Source organism: Pristiophorus japonicus, chromosome 3, assembly GCF_044704955.1.
Source record: "Pristiophorus japonicus isolate sPriJap1 chromosome 3, sPriJap1.hap1, whole genome shotgun sequence".
NCBI lineage: Eukaryota > Metazoa > Chordata > Chondrichthyes > Pristiophoridae > Pristiophorus > Pristiophorus japonicus.
In genome coordinates this window covers 8,949,647-8,976,709 of record NC_091979.1, presented here as the reverse complement: position 1 = coordinate 8,976,709, position 27,063 = coordinate 8,949,647, and the positions used below count along the sequence as shown (strand labels likewise).

The 27,063-nt window shown below is 51.6% G+C and overlaps 1 protein-coding gene across 3 annotated transcripts in view; it reads right to left on the bottom strand.

Annotated features, from left to right (window-relative positions):
• glb1l (galactosidase, beta 1-like) overlaps positions 1-27,063 on the bottom strand; it is a 329,883-nt gene that overhangs the window by 25,928 nt on the left and 276,892 nt on the right. For all 3 annotated transcript variants that reach the window (XM_070875176.1, XM_070875177.1, XM_070875178.1), the window contains 3 exons: positions 11,125-11,183; positions 10,664-10,785; positions 8,320-8,360 (listed from right to left, as the gene is read on the bottom strand). In XM_070875176.1, coding sequence (XP_070731277.1) covers positions 8,320-8,360; positions 10,664-10,785; positions 11,125-11,183 — 222 coding nt within the window. The remainder of the gene's footprint in view (positions 1-8,319; positions 8,361-10,663; positions 10,786-11,124; positions 11,184-27,063) is intronic.

Genomic DNA, 27,063 nt, shown 5'->3' with positions numbered 1-27,063 from the left:
GTACAGCTTCATGCTAACATCCCCGCCGCCGAGAAAGGGGAATGGGCACAGAAAGGAGCAAAACTGGAAGCGGACCACGTGTGGAGGAAAGACAGGAGAGTAGTAGCACCGTCCTGTATAACGCAGATGTTAATGGAATTACACCATGGCGCGAGCCAGACCGCACCAGTCCCAATGGCAACTACGGTTATGAAAGACTGGAGGTGGCCGGGGTTGAGGCCGGACGTCGGCCGATATTACCATAGATGTATTATATGCGCACAGCACAATAGTGGAAAACCGGTACAGGTCCGGGTGTCACATCAGCCACACCCGCGGGGACCTTGGGAAAACGTCCAGATAGACTTCACTGGGCCCCTCCCAGCTTCCCGGGGAAAACAATACTGCTTGGTGGTGATAGACCAATTCACCCGTTGGGTAGAAGCCTTTCCAACGAGAAACTGCACGGCAACTACCGTGGCACAAATCTTGGCAGAGGAGGTAATTCCGCGATGGGGGGTACCATTGCAAATAGATTCAGACCAGGGCACACACTTTACGGGATCGGTAATGAAAACAGTCTGTAAATTATTGGGAATAGGATAAAGGTTCCACATTCCCTTCCATCCTCAGAGCTCGGGTATGGTAGAACGAATGAATAGAACATTAAAATTGGCTCTGGGGAAGGCCATCCGGGACACCGGACAAACCTGGGTAGATGTGTTGCCTATAATCCGAATGAAATTAAGAGCGACCCCTAATCGCACTACCGGATTTACCCGGTATGAACTGATAACCGGACGGGCAATGTTGCTGCCCGAGGGCATCGCCACGGGAGGAACGGAGGTGGGCCCATTGAAAGATAGAATGCGAACCTACCTCATCGAGTTGAGTCAGCAATTGGCAGATATGAGGAAAACGGTTCGTTCTGACCAAAAGGAAAGAGATGATAACCTTAAGTTGACCACTCTCCCTAAAGTACCCCCGGCGGGGACAAGGGTAATGGTCAAGGTCATACCGGGAAAACCGGGCTTCGCCCCGAAATGGATAGGACCCGATGAGGTCGTGCTTAGCAGTGATACTTGTGTGTGTGTGGACATTAAGCGAAAGGGACAATGGAAACATTGGTCCTAGCTTAAAGTATATGAGCCCTAACACTTAACAAACCTCGTTATTACCATTGACAGGAAGGCCCTGACACATCTTCTATCAACACGTTGCGCACGGGTTTGGGAGATTGTTAAAGTGTAGAGTAATAAGTAACAATGAGAATGAAAGTGCTGTCCACTTTATCTGTGTTTTGCTTCCTCGGCGTTAGCCAATGGGGAGAAGGTACGGCCCTCCGGAGAAAACGGGAATTACATGTTAACACCTTCTTGTATATGTCATATATGTATGCTAAAGCTAAAAATTTGTCAAGCTGCTGGGTATGTGCATATGTCCCAAGTCACGCTAAGGGAGGTATTCCGCTGAGGACCATACTGCCCAACTTATCGGAGGTGGCGGAATGGGACATCAACCAGAACGCCTCCTCCGTGGATGAGACAAGCGAAGGAAGTCTAGCCACCTGGGGTGGAAGGTATATAGTTAGTATGAAGGGAAGTGCGGCAGAATGGGAACAAGCAGGCCACCCATTAAAAACCTTCACAGGATGGGACCATCCCCAAGTACAATACAAATTGTCAGCCCCCCGTTCCTGGTTCTTACTAATACCTCAGGAATAGGGGAACCACTCGGGTCGGTGTGTTTCATTAGAATCCAGACTGGAGGGCAAACAATGGGGCGTAGTAAGGGCTCCCAGTATTTTAACGTAACTGACGACGCTGATAATAGTCGCATAATATTCCAGAACCTTACGGATGGTAGCAACCTGACTGACGCATGGGCCCCTGAGGTGGTAACACGATACAGCCCATATAATGGGACATACTTTGTCTGTGGCCATTAGGCATAACCCTGGCTACCACTGAAGTGCACCGGGTCTTGCTACCTGGCTTACGTGGTCCCATACGTACACCATCTGAGGTCTTTGACACAACACCCTCATTTGGCAAAAAGAGAGTGAGTCCGCCCGATTCTTTGCTATCATAGCACCCTCCTATGGTGCTGCCTGAGCAATCAACGAAATAAACCTCCTGGCCTCCCTACTCGAAGAGGTTGCCAATGATACGGCTGAAGCGCTGGAAGGCACAAGCGCCGAAACCGTGGCAATATGCACAATGGTTTTACAAAACAGGATGGCTCTAGACTTTATCTTAGCCGAGAAGGGAGGCACATGTGCGATAATTGGAAGAGAGTGTTGTACTTACATCCCAGATAGCTCGGAGACTATCCACGATTTAGCTAACCACATCCAAACAGAGGCAGCAAAGGCTCGACAAACGCCGGATTCCTCCCTGTGGGGATGGGCGACCGGCTGGTTGGGATCAATAGGATCATTGCAGGGATTTGTTACAATTGTTATTGTCATAATAGTGCTGTATCTCTTGGTTATGCTGGTAAAGTGCTGTTGTGCCAGAATGGGAGAAACGATAGTCCCAGCAACTGCCGTGGAATATCGACAAGTGATCCAGCCCGGATCCCGTTACTCCAACATTGCTAACAAACTCACAAGAAAGGACCACCACAGCCTGAGAGCAGGGGATCGCAGGATTGGCGAACCCCATACATGCTGAACATCAAGCAAAACACCAGAAGAGGTGGCGAGAGGAACTACAGCAGCAGAAGGGTCCAGGGCAAAATGGTTCAGAGGGAGCTTCCTCCTGTCCCCATGAACCACAGGAGGGACTGTTGGAGTAAATAGAGCTTGCTGGGAAATCAGACAAATGGCAGCTTGGCAGCAGGGAGTGGAAAATCCCCAGTTGCACATCTGGGGATAAGGTCAAACTCTAGCATAAACCATTTAACCGTATAATCACATACAGACGTTATGCAGACAGACAAAGGCAGTGGCAGTTCTAAGACTCGTGGGTCAGGCGATTTCTTATCAATAATGAGATTTTCTGTACAATAATGAGATCTTCTATACTTGTTTACTTCAATGTATAAATAATTGTGCTCCACTCTGCTTAAACGAGAAGTCGGCTGCTGTAACTGCGAGTCCACGGCGTCTCTCCGTATTCCGGTGAATAAGTTATTTCACTAACAGCATGGATAGAGGATTGGCTAACGAACAGAAAATAGAGAGTCGGGATAAATGGTTCATTCTCGGGTTGGCAATCAGTAATGAGTGGGGTGCCGCAGGGATCAGTGCTGGGACCCCAACTATTTACAATCTATATTAACGACTTGGAAGAAGGGACCGAGTGTAACGTAGCCAAGTTTGCTGACGATACAAAGATGGGAGGAAAAGCAATGTGTGAGGAGAACACAAAAAATCTGCAAAAGGACATAGACAGGCTAAGTGAGTGGGCAAAAATTTGGCAGATGGAGTATAATGTTGGAAAGTGTGAGATCATGCACTTTGGCAGGAAAATTCAAAGAGCAAGTTATTATTTAAATGGAGAAAGATTGCAAAGTGCTGCAGTACAGCGGGACCTGGGGGTACTTGTGGATGAAACACAAAAGGTTAGTATGCAGGTACAGCAAGACCCCATGTAGGTAAGGCCTCCTTGCCGTGCGAGCAGCTTGCCTTTGCTGCCTCTGCTTCATCTCCCTGTAATGCTGCAACTAGAGCCCCCGTGACTGGGGGCAAGTGGTGTTCTCAGAGGCTTTCCCAAAGTCCAGCAGCATTCCCTGCACATTAACGTCTTTTTAGTGGACTTCCAGCAACCCAGTCCTCCGACAAACTCTGCAAGAGCCAGTACAAGAGCAATAATCTACTTGGCTGCCAGTTGGATGTATCCCTGTAAATAGCGCTGGTGGAGAGGATGCCTCATGCGGCTGAACGCACGATTGGCGGTGCGTGTTCAGGAGAGGCCTTTGCACGGAGCAGCGGCAACAAAAATGGCAGCATAAAATCAGCATCGCCATCAGCCTACTGCCGCACATGCACATACCACCCGCACTATCACAGACTCTATGGCCCTCACCGAGATGGCGAACAGCGCAGGCAACGCCGCAAATGGGTGGAAGCAAGGCGGACGGCACTCCGGTGCCGAATTTCACGGCTATAACGTTCGAGCATGATCTCTGTGCTTTCATAATTCTATTCCTTGATTTATAAACCCAAGTAAACCATATGGTATTTTTAATCACCTGATCAACTTGCCCTGCCACCTTTAAGGATTTGTGTATATGGATACCGAGGTCGCGCTGCTCATCCACACGTTCCAATTCATGCCATGTTAGTCCTCCCAAAGTGCATCACTTCATACGTTTCCGCACTGAACTCCATCTGCCACGCTCCTCCCCATTTCACCAACCTGCCTGTCGCCCTGAAGTCTACAACTATCCCCGTCACTGTCGACTACTATGCCAAGTTGTGTATCATCTGCAAATTTTATAATGTTGCTCCCTACACCCGAGTCTAGGTATTTATAAAAATTGTTAAGGGCAATGGACCCAAAACTGACCCTTGGGGAACATCACTGCAAATCTCCCAGTCTGACAAACATTCACCCAACTCCCTCACCCTCCGTTCACCCAACTCCCTCACCCTCCTGTCACCCAACTCCCTCACCCTCCGTTCACCCAACTCCCTCACCCTCCTGTCACCCAACTCCCTCACCCTCCTGTCACCCAACTCCTTCACCCTCCTGTCACCCAACTCCCTCACCCTCCTGTCCCCCAACTCCCTCACCCTCCGTTCACCCAACTCCCTCACCCTCCTGTCACCCAACTCCCTCACCCTCCTGTCACCCAACTCCCTCACCCTCCGATCACCCAACTCCCTCACCCTCCTGTCACCCAACTCCCTCACCCTCCCGTCACCCAACTCCCTCACCCTCCCGTCACCCAACTCCCTCACCCTCCTGTCCCCCAACTCCCTCACCCTCCTGTCACCCAACTCCCTCACCCTCCGTTCACCCAACTCCCTCACCCTCCTGTCACCCAACTGCCTCACCCTCCTGTCACCCAACTCCCTCACCCTCCTGTCACCCAACTCCCTCACCCTCCTGTCACCCAACTCCCTCACCCTCCCGTCACCCAACACCCTCACCCTCCCGTCACCCAACTCCCTCACCCTCCTGTCACCCAACTCCCTCACCCTCCCGTCACCCAACACCCTCACCCTCCTGTCACCCAACTCCCTCACCCTCCCGTCACCCAACTCCCTCACCCTCCTGTCACCCAACTCCCTCACCCTCCTGTCACCCAACTGCCTCACCCTCCTGTCACCCAACTCCCTCACCCTCCTGTCACCCAACTCCCTCACCCTCCTGTCACCCAACTCCCTCACCCTCCTGTCACCCAACTCCCTCACCCTCCTGTCACCCAACTCCCTCACCCTCCTGTCACCTAACTCCCTCACCCTCCTGTCACCCAACTCCCTCACCCTCCCGTCACCCAACTCCCTCACCCTCCTGTCCCCCAACTCCCTCACCCTCCGTTCACCCAACTCCCTCACCCTCCGTTCACCCAACTCCCTCACCCTCCTGTCACCCAACTCCCTCACCCTCCTGTCACCCAACACCCTCACCCTCCTGTCACCCAACACCCTCACCCTCCTGTCACCCAACTCCCTCACCCTCCTGTCACCCAACTCCCTCACCCTCCTGTCACCCAACTCCCTCACCCTCCTGTCACCCAACTCCCTCACCCTCCTGTCACCCAGCTCCCTCACCCTCTTGTCACCCAACTCACTCACCTTCCTGTCACCCAACTCCCTCACCCTCCTGTCACCCAACACCCTCACCCTCCTGTCACCCAACTCCCTCACCCTCTGATCACCCAACACCCTCACCCTCCTGTCACCCAACACCCTCACCCTCATTCTCCTGTCACCCAACTCCCTCACCCTCCTGTCACCCAACTCCCTCACCCTCCTGTCACCCTCACCCTCACCCTCCTGTCACCCTCACCCTCACCCTCCTTCACCCAACTCCCTCACCCTCCTGTCACCCAACTCCCTCACCCTCCTGTCACCCAACACCCTCACCCTCATTCTCCTGTCACCCAACTCCCTCACCATCCTGTCACCCAACTCCCTCACCCTCCTGTCACCCAACTCCCTCACCCTCCTGTCACCCAACTCACTCACCCTCCTGTCACCCAACACCCTCACCCTCACTCTCCTGTCACCCAACTCCCTCACCCTCCTGTCACCCAACTCCCTCACCCTCCTGTCACCCAACTCCCTTACCCTCCTGTCACCCAACTCCCTCACCCTCCTGTCACCCAACTCCCTCACCCTCCTGTCACCCAACTCCCTCACCCTCTGATCACCCAACACCCTCACCCTCCTGTCCCCCAACTCCCTCACCCTCCTGTCACCCAACTCCCTCACCCTCCTGTCACCCAACTCCCTCACCCTCCTGTCCCCCAACTCCCTCACCCTCCGATCACCCAACTCCCTCACCCTCCTGTCACCCAACTCCCTCACCCTCCTGTCACCCAACTCCCTCACCCTCCTGTCACCCTCACCCTCCTGTCACCCAATTCCCTCACCCTCCTGTCACCCAACTCCCTCACCCTCCTGTCACCCTCACCCTCCTGTCACCCAACTCCCTCACCCTCCTGTCACCCAACTCCCTCACCCTCCTGTCACCCAACTCCCTCACCCTCCTGTCACCAAACTCCCTCACCCTCCTGTCACCCAACTCCCTCACCCTCCTGTCACCCAACTCCCTCACCCTCCTGTCACCCAACTCCCTCACCCTCCTGTCACCCAACTCCCTCACCCTCCGGTCACCAAACTCCCTCACCCTCCTGTCACCAAACTCCCTCACCCTCCTGTCACCCAACTCCCTCACCCTCCTGTCACCAAACTCCCTCACCCTCCGATCATCCCCCCTCACCCTCCTGTCACACAACTCCCTCACCCTCCTGTCACACAACTCCCTCACCCTCCGATCACCCAACTCCCTCACCCTCCTGTCACCCACCGCCCACACCCTCACCCTCCTGTCACCCAACTCCATCACCCTCCTGTCACCCAACTCCATCACCCTCCTGTCACCCAACTCCCTCACCCACCTGTCACCCACCACCCTCACCCTCCTGTCACCCCCCGCCCTCACCCTCCTGTCACCCAACTCCCTCACCCTCCTGTCACCCACCACCCTCACCCTCCTGTCACCCACCGCCCTCACCCTCCTGTCACCCACCACCCTCACCCTCCTGTCACCCACCACCCTCACCCTCCTGTCACCCAACTCCCTCACCCTCCTGTCACCCACCACCCTCACCCTCCTGTCACCCACCGCCCTCACCCTCCTGTCACCCAACTCACTCACCCTCCAATCACCCACCGCCCTCACCCTCCTGTCACCCACCGCCCTCACCCTCTGCTTCCCGTCACCATCAAATGGCCTTCTCCTGCTCCTATTTCTTATGTACTTATCTACTTCCGTTGTGAAGACAGATGCAAAGTACTCATTTGATACTTTAGCCACGTCCTCTGCCTCTACATGAAGATTTCCCTTTAGGTCCTTAATAGGCTGAACTTTTTCCCTAGCAAACCGCTTACACTTCATATGTTTATAAAATGTTCCAGTGTTGAATTTAATGTTGCCTGCTAATCGTTTCTCATAACCTTTATTTGCCTCCCGTATTAACTTTTTCAATTCCCTCCTGTACTTTCCATAATCTTTCTGGTTATTTAATGAATCTTGCTCCTGACATTTATCATAAGCCTCCTTTCTCGGTTTTATTTTAACTTTTATTTCCTTTGTCATCCAGGGTGTATTAGTTTTGGATGCTCTACTTTGTCCCTTCAAAAAATGTTCCCAGTTTGTACCCAAATTCTCTACCACAGAAGGCTGTGGGGGCCAAGTCACTGAATATATTTAAGATTTCTAAAAACAAAAGGCACCAAGGGGTATGGGGAGAAAGCGGGAATATGGTGTTGAGATAGAGGATCAGCCATGATCATATTGAATGGCGGTGCAGACTCGAAGGGCCGAATGGCCTACTACTGCTCCTATTTTCTATGTTTCTATGAACTGTCTCTTCCTTGAATGCCCCCCATTGCTCCGATATTGCTTCACCTACAATCGCCTTTCCTGACCTCCCTGTGCTCGCTCTTTCTTAGACCACCAAAATTACCTCTTCCCCAGTTTAGCATTTTTACCTTCGATATTTTCCATAAGTACTTTAAACATTTTTCTCATGTTTAAAGAGAACCTTGCAGCGGATTGCACCCACATTCATTAACAAGCACTCTGTCCATGGATCCCAAACCACCTTGCCCACTTCCCAGCTGCCGGAATCACCAGGAACTCGCGATCCGAGACTCACCATTCCAGTATCCGAAGTTAGTCCCGCCCTCGAACATGTACCTGGAAAGATAACGGAGGTGCTCCAAGAGAGAGAAAAAAATAACAGCCAGAGAACAAAAACTACCGACGGTCACAGACTGATCCGGGCGATCCACGGCTACAGGACAATCGTGGGGGGGGACGGGGGGGCCAACTGGGGGGGGGAACGGGAGGCCAAATGGGGGGGACGGGGGAACGGGAGGCTAACTGGGGGGCGGGGGGAAGAACAGGGAACAGGAGCACAGCAGGCTAACTGGGGACATAAGAACATAAGAAATCGGAGCAGGAGTCGGCCTTTTGGCCCCTCGAGCCTGGTCCACAATTCAATAAGATCGTGGCTGATCTGATCATGGACTCAGCTCCACTTCCCCGCCCGCTCCCCATAACTTAAGGAAGTGGCCCTAGAAATAGTGGATGCATTGGTGGTCATTTTCCAACATTCTATAGACTCTGGATCAGTTCCTATGGATTGGAGGGTAGCTAATGTAACCCCACTTTTTAAAAAAGGAGGGAGAGAAAACAGGGAATTATAGACCAATCAGCCTGACATCAGTGGTGGGGAAAATGTTGGAATCAATTACTAAAGATGTAAGAGCAGCGCATTTGGAAAGCAGTGACAGGATTGGTTCAAGTCAGCATGTATTTATGAAAGGGAAATCCTGCTTGACAAACCTAGAATTTTTTGAGGATGAAACTAGTAGAGTGGACAAGGGAGAACCAGTAGATGTGATGTATTTGGACTTTCAAAAGGCTTTTGACAAGGTCCCACACAAGAGATTAGTGTTCAAAATTAAGGCACATGGTATTGGTGGTAATGTACTGACGTGGATAGAGAACTGGTTAGCAGACAGGAAGCAAAGAGTGGGAATAAATGGGTCCTTTTCAAAATGGCAGGCAGTGACTAGTGGGGTGCCGCAGGGCTCAGTGCTGGGACCCCAACTATTTACAATATACATTAATAATTTAGACGAACGAATTGAATGTAATATCTCCAAGTTTGCAGATGACACTAAGCTGGATGCAGTGTGAGCTGTGAGAAAGATGCTAAGAGGCTGCAGGGTGACTTGGACAGGTTAGGTGAATGGGCAAATGCATGGCAGATGCAGTATAATGTGGATAAATGTGAGGTTATCCACTTTGGTGGCAAAAACAGGAAGGCAGATTATTATCTGAATGGTGACAGATTAGTAAATGGGGAGATGCAACGAGACCTGGGTGTCATGGTACATCAGTCATTGAAGGTTGGCATGCAGGTACAGCAGGTGGTGAAGAAGGCAAATGGCATGCTGGCCTTCATAACGAGGGGATTTGCGTATAGGAGCAGGGAGATCTTGCTGCAGTTGTACAGGGCCTTGGTGAGACCATACCTTGAATATTGTGTGCAGTTTTGGTCTCCTAACTTGAGGAGGGACATTCTTGCTATTGAGGGAGTGCAGCGAAGGTTCACCAGACTGATTCCCGGGATGGCGGGACTGATATATGAGGAAAGACTGGATCGGCTAGGCTTATAGAATTTAGAAGAATGAGAGGGGATCTCATAGAAATGTATAACATTTTGACGGGACTGGACAGATTAGATGCAGGAAGAATGTTCCCGATGTTGGGGAAGTCCAGAACCAGGAGAAAACAGTCTAAGGATAAAGGGTAAGTCATATAGGACCGAGATGCGGAGAAACTTTTTCACCTAGAGTTGTGAACCTGCCACAGAAAGTTGTTGAGGCCAGTTCGTTGGACATATTCAAAAGCGAGTTAGATGTGGCCCTTACGGCTAAATTAATCAGAGGGTATGGAGAGAAAGCAGGAATGGGGTACTGAAGTTGAATGATCAGCCATGATCATATTAATAGTGGTGCAGGCTCGAAGGGCCGAATGGCCTACTCCTGCACCTATTTTCTATGTTTCTATAACCCTTTATTCCCTTATCGCTTAAAAATCTGTCTATCTCCACCTTAAATACATTCAATGACCCAGCCTCCACAGCTCTCTGGAGCAGAGAATTCCACAGATTTACAACCCACTGAGAGAAGAAATTCCTCCTCATCTCAGTTTTAAATGGGAAGCCCTTTATTCTGAGACTAGGTCCCCTAGTTCTAGTCTCCCCTATGAGTGGGGGACGGGGGTGGGGGTGGGGGGAGGGGAGGGAACTGGGAGGGACAAGTCAACAGCCACTGAAGGTGGGACCAGGGGGCATGGCAATGGGGCTGTCGTGTGTGGGATGGTGCCGCGCATGGGGGACTGGCGTGAGCATAGAGTTCAGGGGGGAATGGTCAGGGGCCAGCGTGTGAAATCTACCTTTGGGACGTAATTACAGGCGATTCTCTTACATGTTGACATTGGCTCCGATTTCCAGTAAATCCTGTAGCATTTTGGTGACATTACGGGTGGGAATGGTTGAATGTTCCACTCCCCAGTAATCCAGCCAGCCCACGTAGAACTCCGAATTCACCTGGGGAATGACAATTACAGCCAATGACTGCTCAGAAACAGAGAGGTAGACAGACACAGAGACAGAGAGAGAGAGACAGAGACACACAGAGAGACAGAGACAGACACAAAGACTCCAGCCACTCGAGTGAGGGGGAGGAAATGCAGCCCATTAAACAACAGCAAGCCCCCCTAAAACCCCATCACAACCCCCCCCCCCAAACCTTATCACACACCCCCAAACCTCATCACCCCACCCCCACCCCCCCAAACCCCATCACACACACAAACCCCCATTCCATCCCCGCCCATCAACACCCGGGCCCCCCTCAGGCACCCCCCCCCCCGCCCCACCACTCACCAGCGGTCCTTCTGGTTCAAACTGCCTTTGGACTCCAAATGAAGCGGAGATATCATCAGCTGTGGTGTCACAAAATAAAGCACAGGATTACACCGGATATACGGCACGGAAGCAGGCCATTCAGTCCAACCAGTCCATGCCGGTGTTTATGCTCCACTCAAGCCTCCTCCCGTCTTTCCTCATCTAAATCTATCCACATAACCCTCTATTCCCTTCTCCCCCATATGTTTGTCTAGCCTCCCCTTAAATGCATCGATACTATTCGCTTCAACCACTCCCTGTGGCAGCGAGTTCCACATTCTCACCACTCTCTGGATAAAGAAGTTTCTTCTGAATTCCCTATTGGATTTATTGGTGACTATCTTATATTGACGGCCTCTAGTTATGCTCTTCCCCACAAGAGGAAATAGTCTCCCTGTATCCACTCGATCAAAACCTTTCATTATTTTAAAGATCTCAAATAGGTCACCCCTCAGCCTTCTTTTTTCAAGCTTGAGGACCGCCAAAGATCGCTCTAAGTGGAGGAAGTGCATCCGGGAGGGCGCTGAGTATCTTGAGTCTCATCGCCGAGAGCATGCAGAAACCAAACACAGGCAGCGGAAGGAGCGTGCGGCAAACCAGTCCCACCCTCCCCTTCCCTCAATGACTATCTGTCCCACCTGTGACAGGGACTGTGGCTCTCGTATTGGACTGTTCAGCCACCTAGATGCTCATTTTCAGAGTGGAAGCAAGTCTTCCTCGATTCCGAGGGACTGCCTATAATGATGATTTTTCAAACAGAGACCCAGCCTGTTCATCCATTGGCAGTGAACCCCTTCATCAAAGGCCATTGGCAGTGAACCCCATCAATGGCCATGAGCAGTGAACGCCATCAATGGCCATGAGCAGTGACTCCCATCAATGGCCATTGGCAGTGAACCCCATCAATGGCCATTGGCAGTGAACCCCATCAGTGGCCATTGGCAGTGAACCCCATCAATGGCCATGAGCGGTGAGCCCCATCAATGGCTATGAGCAGTGAACCCATTCAATGGCCATTAGCAGTGAACCCCATCATCAATGGCAATTGTCAGTGAACCCCATCAAAGGACATTAGCTGTGCACCCCATCAATGGCCATGAGCAGTGAACCCCATCAATTGCCATTAGCCGTGAACCCCATCAATGGCCATTAGCCATGAACCCATCACTGGCCACTGGCAGCAAACCCCATCATCAATGGCCATTAGCAGTGAACCCCATCACTGGCCATTGGTCGTGAACTCCATCACTGGCAATTGGCAGTGAACCTCATCATCAATGGGCAATAGCCGTGAACCCCATCAATGGCCATTGGCAGTGAACCCCATCAATGGTCATTGGCAGTGAACCCCATCAATGGCCATTGGCAGTGAACCCCATCAATGGCAATTGGAAGTGAACCCCACCAATGGTCATTGGCAGTGAACACCATCAATGGTCATTGGCAGTGAACCCCGCCAATGGTCATTGGCAGTGAACCCCATCAATGGCAATTGGATGTGAACCCCATCAATGGTCATTGGCAGTGAACCCCATCAATGGTCATTGGCAGTGAACCCCATCAATGGCCATGATCAGTGAACCCCATCAATGGCCATTGGCAGTGAATACCATCAATGGCCAATGGCAGTGAATCCCATAAATGGCAATTGGCAGTGAATCACATCAATGGCCATGAACAGTGAACCTATTCAATGGCCATTAGCAGTGAAGCCCATCATCAATGGCAATTAGCAGTGAACCCAATCAATGGACATTAGCTGTGAACCCCATCAATGTCCATTCGCCGTGAACCCCATCACTGGCCACTGGCAGTGAAGCCCATCATCAATGGCCAACAGCCGTGAACCCCATCACTGGCCATTGCCCGTGAACTCCATCACTGACAACTGGCAGTGAACCCCATCATCAATGGGCAATAGCCGTGAATCCCATCAATGGCCATTGGCAGTGAACCCCTTCAAGGGCCATTGGCAGTGAACCCCATCAACGGCCATTGGCAGCGAACCGCATCAAAGGCCATTGGCAGTGAATCCCATCAATGGCAATTGGCAGTGAACCCCATTCAATGGCCATTGGCAGTGAACCCCATCAAAGACCATTGGCAGTGAACCCCATCAATTGCCATTGGCAGTGAATCCCATCAATGGCCAATGGCAGCGAACCCCATCAAAGACCGTTGGCAGTGAACCCCATCAATTGCCATTGGCAGTGAATCCCATCAATGGCCAATGGCAGCGAACCCCATCAATGGCCATTGGCAGCGAACCCCATCAATGGTCATTAGCCGTGAACCCCATTAGCTGTCAACCCCATTAATGGCCATGAGCAGTGAACCCCATCAATGGCCATTGGTCGTGAACTCCATCACTGGCAATTGGCAGTGAACCTCATCATCAATGGGCAATGGCCGTGAACCCCATCAATGGCCATTAGCCGTGAATCCCATCACTGGCTACTGGCAGCAAACCCTATCATCAATGGCCATTAGCAGTGAACCCCATCACTGGCCATTGGTCGTGAACTCCATCACTGGCAATTGGCAGTGAACCTCATCATCAATGGACAATAGCCGTGAACCCCATCAATGGCCATTGGCAGTGAACCCCATCAATGACCATTGGCAGTGTACCCCATCAAAGGCCATTGGCAGTGAATCCCATCAATGGCAATTGGCAGTGAACCCCATCAATGGCCATTGGCAGTGAACCCCATCAGTGGCCATTGGCAGTGAACCCCATCAATGGCCATGAGCAGTGAGCCCCATCAATGGCTATGAGCAGTGAATCCATTCAATGGCCATTAGCAGTGAACCCCATCATCAATGGCAATTGTCTGTGAACCCCATCAAAGGACATCAGCTGTGCACCCCATCAATGGCCATGAGCAGTGAACCCCATCAATTGCCATTAGCCGTGAACCCCATCAATGGCCATTAGCCATGAACCCATCACTGGCCACTGGCAGCAAACCCCATCAATGGCCATTAGCAGTGAACCCCATCACTGGCCATTGGTCGGGAACTCCATCACTGGCAATTGGCAGTGAACCTCATCATCAATGGGCAATAGCCGCGAACCCCATCAATGGCCATTGGCAGTGAACCCCATCAATGGTCATTGGCAGTGAACCCCATCAATGGCCATTGGCAGTGAACCCCATCAATGGCAATTGGAAGTGAACCCCACCAATGGTCATTGGCAGTGAACACCATCAATGGTCATTGGCAGTGAACCCCGCCAATGGTCATTGGCAGTGAACCCCATCAATGGCAATTGGAAGTGAACCCCATCAATGGTCATTGGCAGTGAACCCCATCAATGGTCATTGGCAGTGAACCCCATCAATGGCCATGATCAGTGAACCCCATCAATGGCCATTGGCAGTGAATACCATCAATGGCCAATGGCAGTGAATCCCATAAATGGCAATTGGCAGTGAATCACATCAATGGCCATGAACAGTGAACCTATTCAATGGCCATTAGCAGTGAAGCCCATCATCAATGGCAATTAGCAGTGAACCCAATCAATGGACATTAGCTGTGAACCCCATCAATGTCCATTCGCCGTGAACCCCATCACTGGCCACTGGCAGTGAAGCCCATCATCAATGGCCAATAGCCGTGAACCCCATCACTGGCCATTGCCCGTGAACTCCATCACTGACAACTGGCAGTGAACCCCATCATCAATGGGCAATAGCCGTGAATCCCATCAATGGCCATTGGCAGTGAACCCCTTCAAGGGCCATTGGCAGTGAACCCCATCAACGGCCATTGGCAGTGAACCCCATCAAAGGCCATTGGCAGTGAATCCCATCAATGGCAATTGGCAGTGAACCCCATTCAATGGCCATTGGCAGTGAACCCCATCAAAGACCATTGGCAATGAACCCCATCAATTGCCATTGGCAGTGAATCCCATCAATGGCCAATGGCAGCGAACCCCATCAAAGACCATTGGCAGTGAACCCCATCAATTGCCATTGGCAGTGAATCCCATCAATGGCCAATGGCAGCGAACCCCATCAATGGCCATTGGCAGCGAACCCCATCAATGGTCATTAGCCGTGAACCCCATTAGCTGTCAACCCCATTAATGGCCATGAGCAGTGAACCCCATCAATGGCCATTGGTCGTGAACTCCATCACTGGCAATTGGCAGTGAACCTCATCATCAATGGGCAATAGCCGTGAACCCCATCAATGGCCATTAGCCGTGAATCCCATCACTGGCTACTGGCAGCAAACCCTATCATCAATGGCCATTAGCAGTGAACCCCATCACTGGCCATTGGTCGTGAACTCCATCACTGGCAATTGGCAGTGAACCTCATCATCAATGGACAATAGCCGTGAACCCCATCAATGGCCATTGGCAGTGAACCCCATCAATGACCATTGGCAGTGTACCCCATCAAAGGCCATTGGCAGTGAATCCCATCAATGGCAATTGGCAGTGAACCCCATCAATGGCCATTGGCAGTGAACCCCATCAATGGCCATTGGCAGTGAACCCCATCAATGACCATTGGCAGTGAACCCCATCGATGGCAATTGGAAGTGAACCCCATCAATGGTCATTGGCAGTGAACCCCATCAATGGTCATTGGTAGTGAACCCCGTCAATGGTCATTGGCAGTGAACCCCATCAATGGCAATTGGAAGTGAACCCCACCAATGGCCATGAGCAGTGACTCCCATCAATGGCCATTGGCAGTGAACCCCATCAATGGCCATTGGCAGTGAACCCCATCAGTGGCCATTGGCAGTGAACCCCATCAATGGCCATGAGCAGTGAGCCCCATCAATGGCTATGAGCAGTGAACCCATTCAATGGCCATTAGCAGTGAACCCCATCATCAATGGCAATTGTCAGTGAACCCCATCAAAGGACATTAGCTGTGCACCCCATCAATGGCCATGAGCAGTGAATCCCATCAATTGCCATTAGCCGTGAACCCCATCAATGGCCATTAGCCATGAACCCATCACTGGCCATTGGCAGCAAACCCCATCATCAATGGCCATTAGCAGTGAACCCCATCACTGGCCATTGGTCGTGAACTCCATCACTGGCAATTGGCAGTGAACCTCATCATCAATGGGCAATAGCCGTGAACCCCATCAATGGCCATTGGCAGTGAACCCCATCAATGGTCATTGGCAGTGAACCCCATCAATGGCCATTGGCAGTGAACCCCATCAATGGCAATTGGAAGTGAACCCCACCAATGGTCATTGGCAGTGAACACCATCAATGGTCATTGGCAGTGAACCCCGCCAATGGTCATTGGCAGTGAACCCCATCAATGGCAATTGGAAGTGAACCCCATCAATGGTCATTGGCAGTGAACCCCATCAATGGTCATTGGCAGTGAACCCCATCAATGGCCATGATCAGTGAACCCCATCAATGGCCATTGGCAGTGAATACCATCAATGGCCAATGGCAGTGAATCCCATAAATGGCAATTGGCAGTGAATCACATCAATGGCCATGAACAGTGAACCCATTCAATGGCCATTAGCAGTGAAGCCCATCATCAATGGCAATTAGCAGTGAACCCAATCAATGGACATTAGCTGTGAACCCCATCAATGTCCATTCGCCGTGAACCCCATCACTGGCCACTGGCAGTGAAGCCCATCATCAATGGCCAATAGCCGTGAACCCCATCACTGGCCATTGCCCGTGAACTCCATCACTGACAACTGGCAGTGAACCCCATCATCAATGGGCAATAGCCGTGAATCCCATCAATGGCCATTGGCAGTGAACCCCTTCAAGGGCCATTGGCAGTGAACCCCATCAACGGCCATTGGCAGTGAACCCCATCAAAGGCCATTGGCAGTGAATCCCATCAATGGCAATTGGCAGTGAACCCCATTCAATGGCCATTGGCAGTGAACCCCATCAAAGACCATTGGCAGTGAACCCCATCAATTGCCATTGGCAGTGAATCCCATCAATGGCCAATGGCAGCGAACCCCATCAAAGACCATTGGCAGTGAACCCCATCAATGGCCATTGGCAGTGAATACCATCAATGGCCAATGGCAGTGAATCCCATAAATGGCAATTGGCAGTGAATCACATCAATGGCCATGAACAGTGAACCCATTCAATGGCCATTAGCAGTGAAGCCCATCATCAATGGCAATTAGCAGTGAACCCAATCAATGGACATTAGCTGTGAACCCCATCAATGTCCATTCGCCGTGAACCCCATCACTGGCCACTGGCAGTGAAGCCCATCATCAATGGCCAATAGCCGTGAACCCCATCACTGGCCATTGCCCGTGAACTCCATCACTGACAACTGGCAGTGAACCCCATCATCAATGGGCAATAGCCGTGAATCCCATCAATGGCCATTGGCAGTGAACCCCTTCAAGGGCCATTGGCAGTGAACCCCATCAACGGCCATTGGCAGTGAACCCCATCAAAGGCCATTGGCAGTGAATCCCATCAATGGCAATTGGCAGTGAACCCCATTCAATGGCCATTGGCAGTGAACCCCATCAAAGACCATTGGCAGTGAACCCCATCAATTGCCATTGGCAGTGAATCCCATCAATGGCCAATGGCAGCGAACCCCATCAAAGACCATTGGCAGTGAACCCCATCAATTGCCATTGGCAGTCAATCCCATCAATGGCCAATGACAGCGAACCCCATCAATGGCCATTTGCAGCGAACCCCATCAATGGTCATTAGCCATGAACCCCATTAGCTGTCAACCCCATTAATGGCCATGAGCAGTGAACCCCATCAATGGCCATTGGTCGTGAACTCCATCACTGGCAATTGGCAGTGAACCTCATCATCAATGGGCAATAGCCGTGAACCCCATCAATGGCCATTAGCCGTGAATCCCATCACTGGCTACTGGCAGCAAACCCTATCATCAATGGCCATTAGCAGTGAACCCCATCACTGGCCATTGGTCGTGAACTCCATCACTGGCAATTGGCAGTGAACCTCATCATCAATGGACAATAGCCGTGAACCCCATCAATGGCCATTGGCAGTGAACCCCATCAATGACCATTGGCAGTGTACCCCATCAAAGGCCATTGGCAGTGAATCCCATCAATGGCAATTGGCAGTGAACCCCATCAATGGCCATTGGCAGTGAACCCCATCAATGGCCATTGGCAGTGAACCCCATCGATGGCAATTGGAAATGAACCCCATCAATGGTCATTGGCAGTGAACCCCATCAATGGTCATTGGCAGTGAACCCCGTCAATGGTCATTGGCAGTGAAACCCATCAATGGCAATTGGAAGTGAACCCCACCAATGGCCATGAGCAGTGAACCCCATCAATGGCAATTGGCAGTGAACCCCATCAATGGCCATTGGCAGTGAATCCCATCAATGGCCAATGGCAGTGAATCCCATCAATGGCAATTGGTAGTGAATCCCATCAATGGCCATGAACAGTGAACCCATTCAATGGCCATTAGCAGTGAAGCCCATCATCAATGGCAATTAGCAGTGAACCCAATCAATGGCCATTTGCAGTGAACCCCATCAATGGCCATTTGCAGTGAACCCCATCAAAGGCCATTAGCAATGAACCCCATCAATGGCCATTGGCAGCGAACCCCATCAAAGGCCATTAGCAGCGAACCCCATCACTGGCCGTTGGCAGTGAACCTCATCACTGGCCACTGGCAGAACCCCATCATCAATGGGCAATAGCCGTGAACCCCATCAATGGCCATTGGCAGTGAACCCATTCTATGGCCATGAGCAGTGAACCCCATCATCAATGGCAATTAGCAATGGACACCATCAATGGCCATTGGCAGTGAACCCCATCAATGGCCATGCGCAGTGAACCCCATCAATGGCCATTGGCAGTGAACCCCATCAATGGCCATGAGCAGTGAACCCCATCAATGGCTGTGAGCAGTGAACCCCATCAATGGAGATTAGCTGTGAGCCCCATCAATGGCCATGAGCAGTGAACCCAATCAATGGCCTTTAGCCGTGAACCCCATCAATGGCCGTTGGCACTGAACTCCATCACTGGCCACTGGCAGTGAACCCCATCAATGGAGATTAACTGTGAACCCCATCACTGGCCACTGGCAGTGAACCCCATCATCAATGGCCATTAGCTGTAAACCCCATCAATGGCCATTGGCACTGAATCCCATCAATGGCAATTGGCAGCGAACCCCATCAATGGCCATTGGCAGTGAATCCCATCAATGGCCATTGGCAGTGAACCCCATCAAAGGCCATTAGCAGCGAACCCCATCACTGGCCGTTGGCAGTGAACCTCATCACTGGCCACTGGCAGTGAACCCCATCATCAATGGGCAATAGCCGTGAACCCCATCAATGGCCATTGGCAGTGAACCCATTCTATGGCCATGAGCAGTGAACCCCATCATCAATGGCAATTAGCAATGGACACCATCAATGGCCATTGGCAGTGACCCCATCAATGGCCATGCGCAGTGAACCCCATCAATGGCCATTGACAGTGAACCCCATCAATGGTCATGAGCAGTGATCCCCATTAATGGCCGTGAGCAGTGAACCCCATCAATAGCCATTTGCAGTGAACCCCATCAATGGCCATTTACAGTGAACCCCATCAAAGGCCATTAGCAGTGAACCCCATCAATGGCCATTGGCAGTGAACCCCATCAAAGGCCATTAGCAGCGAACCCCATCACTGGCCGTTGGCAGTGAACCTCATCACTGGCCACTGGCAGTGAACCCGATCATCAATGGGCAATAGCCGTGATCCCCATCAATGGCCATTGGCAGTGAACCCATTCTATGGCCATGAGAAGTGAACCCCATCATCAATGGCAATTAGCAATGGACACCATCAATGGCCATTGGCAGTGAACCCCATCAATGACCATTGGCAGTGTACCCCATCAAAGGCCATTGGCAGTGAATCCCATCAATGGCAATTGGCAGTGAACCCCATCAATGGCCATTGGCAGTGAACCCCATCAATGGCCATTGGCAGTGAACCCCATCGATGGCAATTGGAAGTGAACCCCATCAATGGTCATTGGCAGTGAACCCCATCAATGGTCATTGGCAGTGAACCCCGTCAATGGTCATTGGCAGTGAACCCCATCAATGGCAATTGGAAGTGAACCCCACCAATGGCCATGAGCAGTGAACCCCATCAATGGCAATTGGCAGTGAACCCCATCAATGGCCATTGGCAGTGAATCCCATCAATGGCCAATGGCAGTGAATCCCATCAATGGCAATTGGCAGTGAATCCCATCAATGGCCATGAACAGTGAACCCATTCAATGGCCATTAGCAGTGAAGCCCATCATCAATGGCAATTAGCAGTGAACCCAATCAATGGCCATTTGCAGTGAACCCCATCAATGGCCATTTGCAGTGAACCCCATCAAAGGCCATTAGCAGTGAACCCCATCAATGGCCATTGGCAGTGAACCCCATCAAAGGCCATTAGCAGCGAACCCCATCACTGGCCGTTGGCAGTGAACCTCATCACTGGCCACTGGCACTGAACCCCATCATCAATGGGCAATAGCCGTGAACCCCATCAATGGCCATTGGCAGTGAACCCATTCTATGGCCATGAGCAGTGAACCCCATCATCAATGGCAATTAGCAATGGACACCATCAATGGCCATTGGCAGTGAACCCCATCAATGGCCATGCGCAGTGAACCCCATCAATGGTCATTGGCAGTGAACCCCATCAATGGCCATGAGCAGTGAACCCCATCAATGGCTGTGAGCAGTGAACCCCATCAATGGAGATTAGCAGTGAACCCCATCAATGGCCATGAGCAGTGAACCCCATCAATGGCCTTTAGCCGTGAACCCCATCAATGGCCGTTGGCACTGAACTCCATCACTGGCCACTGGCAGTGAACCCCATCAATGGAGATTAACTGTGAACCCCATCACTGGCCACTGGAAGTGAACCCCATCATCAATGGCCATTAGCTGTAAACCCCATCAATGGCCATTGGCACTGAATCCCATCAATGGCAATTGGCAGCGAACCCCATCAATGGCCATTGGCAGTGAATCCCATCAATGGCCATTGGCAGTGAACCCCATCAAAGGCCATTAGCAGCGAACCCCATCACTGGCCGTTGGCAGTGAACCTCATCACTGGCCACTGGCAGTGAACCCCATCATCAATGGGCAATAACCGTGAACCCCATCAATGGCCATTGGCAGTGAACCCATTCTATGGCCATGAGCAGTGAACCCCATCATCAATGGCAATTAGCAATGGACACCATCAATGGCCATTGGCAGTGAACCCCATCAATGGCCATGCGCAGTGAACCCCATCAATGGCCATTGGCAGTGAACCCCATCAATGGCCAATGGCAGTGAATCCCATCAATGGCAATTGGCAGTGAATCCCATCAATGGCCATGAACAGTGAACCCATTCAATGGCCAATAGCAGTGAAGCCCTTCATCAATGGCAATTAGCAGTGAACCAAATCAATGGACATTAGCTGTGAACCCCATCAATGTCCATTAGCCGTGAACCCCATCACTGGCCACTGGCAGTGAACCCCGTCGTCAATGGCCATTAGCCGTGAACCCCATCACTGGCCATTGGCAGTGAACCCATTCTATGGCCATGAGCAGTGAACCCCATCATCAATGGCAATTAGCAATGGACACCATCAATGGCCATTGGCAGTGAACCCCATCAATGGCCATGCGCAGTGAACCCCATCAATGGCCATTGGCAGTGAACCCCATCAATGGCCAATGGCAGTGAATCCCATCAATGGCAATTGGCAATGAATCCCATCAATGGCCATGAACAGTGAACCCATTCAATGGCCAATAGCAGTGAAGCCCTTCATCAATGGCAATTAGCAGTGAACCCAATCAATGGACATTAGCTGTGAACCCCATCAATGTCCATTAGCCGTGAACCCCATCACTGGCCACTGGCAGTGAACCCCGTCGTCAATGGCCATTAGCCGTGAACCCCATCACTGGCATTTGGCCGTGAACTCCATCACTGACAACTGGCAGTGAACCCCATCATCAATGGGCAATAGCCGTGAATCCCATCAATGGCCATTGGCAGTGAACCCCTTCAAGGGCCATTGGCAGTGAACCCCATCAAAGGCCATTGGCAGTGAACCCCATCAAAGGCCATTGGCAGTGAATCCCATCAATGGCAATTGGCAGTGAACCCCATTCAATGGCTGTTGGCAGTGAACCCCATCAAAGACTATTGGCAGTGAACCCCATCAATTGCCATTGGCAGTGAATCCCATCAATGGCCAATGGCAGCGAACCCCATCAATGGCCATTGGCAGTGAACCCCATCAATGGCCATTAGCCGTGAACCCCATCAATGGCCATTAGCTGTCAACCCCATTAATGGCCATGAGCAGTGAACCCCATCAATGACCATTAGCCGTGAACCCCATCAATGGCCATTAGCCGTGAACCCCATCACTGGCCACTGGCAGTGAATCCCATCATCAATGGCCATTAGCCGTGAACCCCATCACTGGCCATTGACGGTGTACTCCATCACTGGCCAGTGGCAGTGGACCCCATCATCAATGGGCAATAGCCATGAACCCCATCAAAGGCCATTGGCGGTGAATCCCATCAATGGCAATTGGCAGTGAACCCCATCAATGTCCATTGGCATTGAACCCCATCAATGGCCATTGACAGTGAACCCCATCAATGGTCATGAGCAGTGATCCCCATTAATGGCCGTGAGCAGTGAACCCCATCAATAGCCATTTGCAGTGAACCCCATCAATGGCCATTTACAGTGAACCCCATCAAAGGCCATTAGCAGTGAACCCCATCAATGGCCATTGGCAGTGAACCCCATCAAAGGCCATTAGCAGCGAACCCCATCACTGGCCGTTGGCAGTGAACCTCATCACTGGCCACTGGCAGTGAACCCCATCATCAATGGGCAATAGCCGTGAACCCCATCAATGGCCATTGGCAGTGAACCCATTCTATGGCCATGAGCAGTGAACCCCATCATCAATGGCAATTAGCAATGGACACCATCAATGGCCATTGGCAGTGAACCCCATCAATGGCCATGCGCAGTGAACCCCATCAATGGCCATTGGCAGTGAACCTCGTCAATGGCCATTGGCAGTGAACTCCATCAATGGCCATTGGCAGTGAACCCCGTTAATGGCCATTAGCAGTGAACCCCACCAATGGCCATGAGCAGTGAACCCCATCATTGGCCATTGACAGTGACCCCCATCAATGGCCATTGGCAGTGAACCCCATCAATGGCCATTAGCAGTGAACCCCACCAATGGCCATGAGCAGTGACCCCCATCATTGGCCAGTGACAGTGACCCCCATCAATGGCCATTGGCAGTGAACCCCACCAATGGCCATGAGCAGTGAACCCCATCAATGGCCATTGGCAGTGAATCCCATCAATGGCAATTGGTAGTGAACCCCATGAATGGCCACTGGCAGTGAACCCCATCAATGGCCATTGGCAGTGAACCCCATCAATGGCCATTGGTAGTGAACCCCATCAATGGTGATTGGAAGTGAACCCCATCAATGGTCATTGGTAGTGAACCCCATCAATGGTCATTGGCAGTGAACCCCATCAATGGTCATTGGCAGTGAACCCCTTCAAGGGTCATTGGCAGTGAACCCCATCAAAGGCCATTGGCAGTGAACCCCATCAATGGCCAATGGCAGTGAATCCCATCAATGGCAATTGGCAGTGAATCCCATCAATGGCCATGAACAGTGAACCCATTCAATGGCCAATAGCAGTGAAGCCCTTCATCAATGGCAATTAGCAGTGAACCCAATCAATGGACATTAGCTGTGAACCCCATCAATGTCCATTAGCCGTGAACCCCATCACTGGCCACTGGCAGTGAACCTCGTCGTCAATGGCCATTAGCCGTGAACCCCATCACTGGCCATTGGCCGTGAACTCCATCACTGACAACTGGCAGTGAACCCCATCATCAATGGGCAATAGCCGTGAATCCCATCAATAGCCATTGGCAGTGAACCCCTTCAATGGCCATTGGCAGTGAACCCCATCAAAGGCCATTGGCAGTGAACCCCATCAAAGGCCATTGGCAGTGAATCCCTTCAAGGGTCATTGGCAGTGAACCCCATCAAAGGCCATTGGCAGTGAACCCCATCAATGGCCAATGGCAGTGAATCCCATCAATGGCAATTGGCAGTGAATCCCATCAATGGCCATGAACAGTGAACCCATTCAATGGCCAATAGCAGTGAAGCCCTTCATCAATGGCAATTAGCAGTGAACCCAATCAATGTCCATTAGCCGTGAACCCCATCACTGGCCACTGGCAGTGAACCCCGTCGTCAATGGCCATTAGCCGTGAACCCCATCACTGGCATTTGGCCGTGAACTCCATCACTGACAACTGGCAGTGAACCCCATCATCAATGGGCAATAGCCGTGAATCCCATCAATGGCCATTGGCAGTGAACCCCTTCAAGGGCCATTGGCAGTGAACCCCATCAAAGGCCATTGGCAGTGAACCCCATCAAAGGCCATTGGCAGTGAATCCCATCAATGGCAATTGGCAGTGAACCCCATTCAATGGCTGTTGGCAGTGAACCCCATCAAAGACTATTGGCAGTGAACCCCATCAATTGCCATTGGCAGTGAATCCCATCAATGGCCAATGGCAGCGAACCCCATCAATGGCCATTGGCAGTGAACCCCATCAATGGCCATTAGCCGTGAACCCCATCAATGGCCATTAGCTGTCAACCCCATTAATGGCCATGAGCAGTGAATCCCATCAATGACCATTAGCCGTGAACCCCATCAATGGCCATTAGCCGTGAACCCCATCACTGGCCACTGGCAGTGAATCCCATCATCAATGGCCATTAGCCGTGAACCCCATCACTGGCCATTGACGGTGTACTCCATCACTGGCCAGTGGCAGTGGACCCCATCATCAATGGGCAATAGCCATGAACCCCATCAAAGGCCATTGGCGGTGAATCCCATCAATGGCAATTGGCAGTGAACCCCATCAATGTCCATTGGCATTGAACCCCATCAATGGCCATTGACAGTGAACCCCATCAATGGTCATGAGCAGTGATCCCCATTAATGGCCGTGAGCAGTGAACCCCATCAATAGCCATTTGCAGTGAACCCCATCAATGGCCATTTACAGTGAACCCCATCAAAGGCCATTAGCAGTGAACCCCATCAATGGCCATTGGCAGTGAACCCCATCAAAGGCCATTAGCAGCGAACCCCATCACTGGCCGTTGGCAGTGAACCTCATCACTGGCCACTGGCAGTGAACCCCATCATCAATGAGCAATAGCCGTGAACCCCATCAATGGCCATTGGCAGTGAACCCATTCTATGGCCATGAGCAGTGAACCCCATCATCAATGGCAATTAGCAATGGACACCATCAATGGCCATTGGCAGTGAACCCCATCAATGGCCATGCGCAGTGAACCCCATCAATGGCCATTGGCAGTGAACCTCGTCAATGGCCATTGGCAGTGAACTCCATCAATGGCCATTGGCAGTGAACCCCGTTAATGGCCATTAGCAGTGAACCCCACCAATGGCCATGAGCAGTGAACCCCATCATTGGCCATTGACAGTGACCCCCATCAATGGCCATTGGCAGTGAACCCCATCAATGGCCATTAGCAGTGAACCCCACCAATGGCCATGAGCAGTGACCCCCATCATTGGCCAGTGACAGTGACCCCCATCAATGGCCATTGGCAGTGAACCCCACCAATGGCCATGAGCAGTGAACCCCATCAATGGCCATTGGCAGTGAATCCCATCAATGGCAATTGGTAGTGAACCCCATGAATGGCCACTGGCAGTGAACCCCATCAATGGCCATTGGCAGTGAACCCCATCAATGGCCATTGGTAGTGAACCCCATCAATGGTGATTGGAAGTGAACCCCATCAATGGTCATTGGCAGTGAACCCCATCAATGGCAATTGGCAGTGAACCCCATCAATGGTCATTGGCAGTGAACCCCTTCAAGGGTCATTGGCAGTGAACCCCATCAAAGGCCATTGGCAGTGAACCCCATCAATGGCCAATGGCAGTGAATCCCATCAATGGCAATTGGCAGTGAATCCCATCAATGGCCATGAACAGTGAACCCATTCAATGGCCAATAGCAGTGAAGCCCTTCATCAATGGCAATTAGCAGTGAACCCAATCAATGGACATTAGCTGTGAACCCCATCAATGTCCATTAGCCGTGAACCCCATCACTGGCCACTGGCAGTGAACCTCGTCGTCAATGGCCATTAGCCGTGAACCCCATCACTGGCCATTGGCCGTGAACTCCATCACTGACAACTGGCAGTGAACCCCATCATCAATGGGCAATAGCCGTGAATCCCATCAATAGCCATTGGCAGTGAACCCCTTCAATGGCCATTGGCAGTGAACCCCATCAAAGGCCATTGGCAGTGAACCCCATCAAAGGCCATTGGCAGTGAATCCCATCAATGGCAATTGGCAGTGAACCCCATTCAATGGCTGTTGGCAGTGAACCCCATCAAAGACCATTGGCAGTGAACCCCATCAATTGCCATTGGTAGTGAATCCCATCAATGGCCAATGGCAGCGAACCCCATCAATGGCCATTGGCAGTGAACCCCATCAATGGTCATTAGCCGTGAACCCCATCAATGGCCATTAGCTGTCAACCCCATTAATGGCCATGAGCAGTGAACCCCATCAATGGCCATTAGCCGTGAACCCCATCAATGGCCATTAGCCGTGAACCCCATCACTGGCCACTGGCAGGGAACCCCATCATCAATGGCCATTAGCCGTGAACCCCATCACTGGCCATTGACGGTGAACTCCATCACTGGCCAGTGGCAGTGGACCC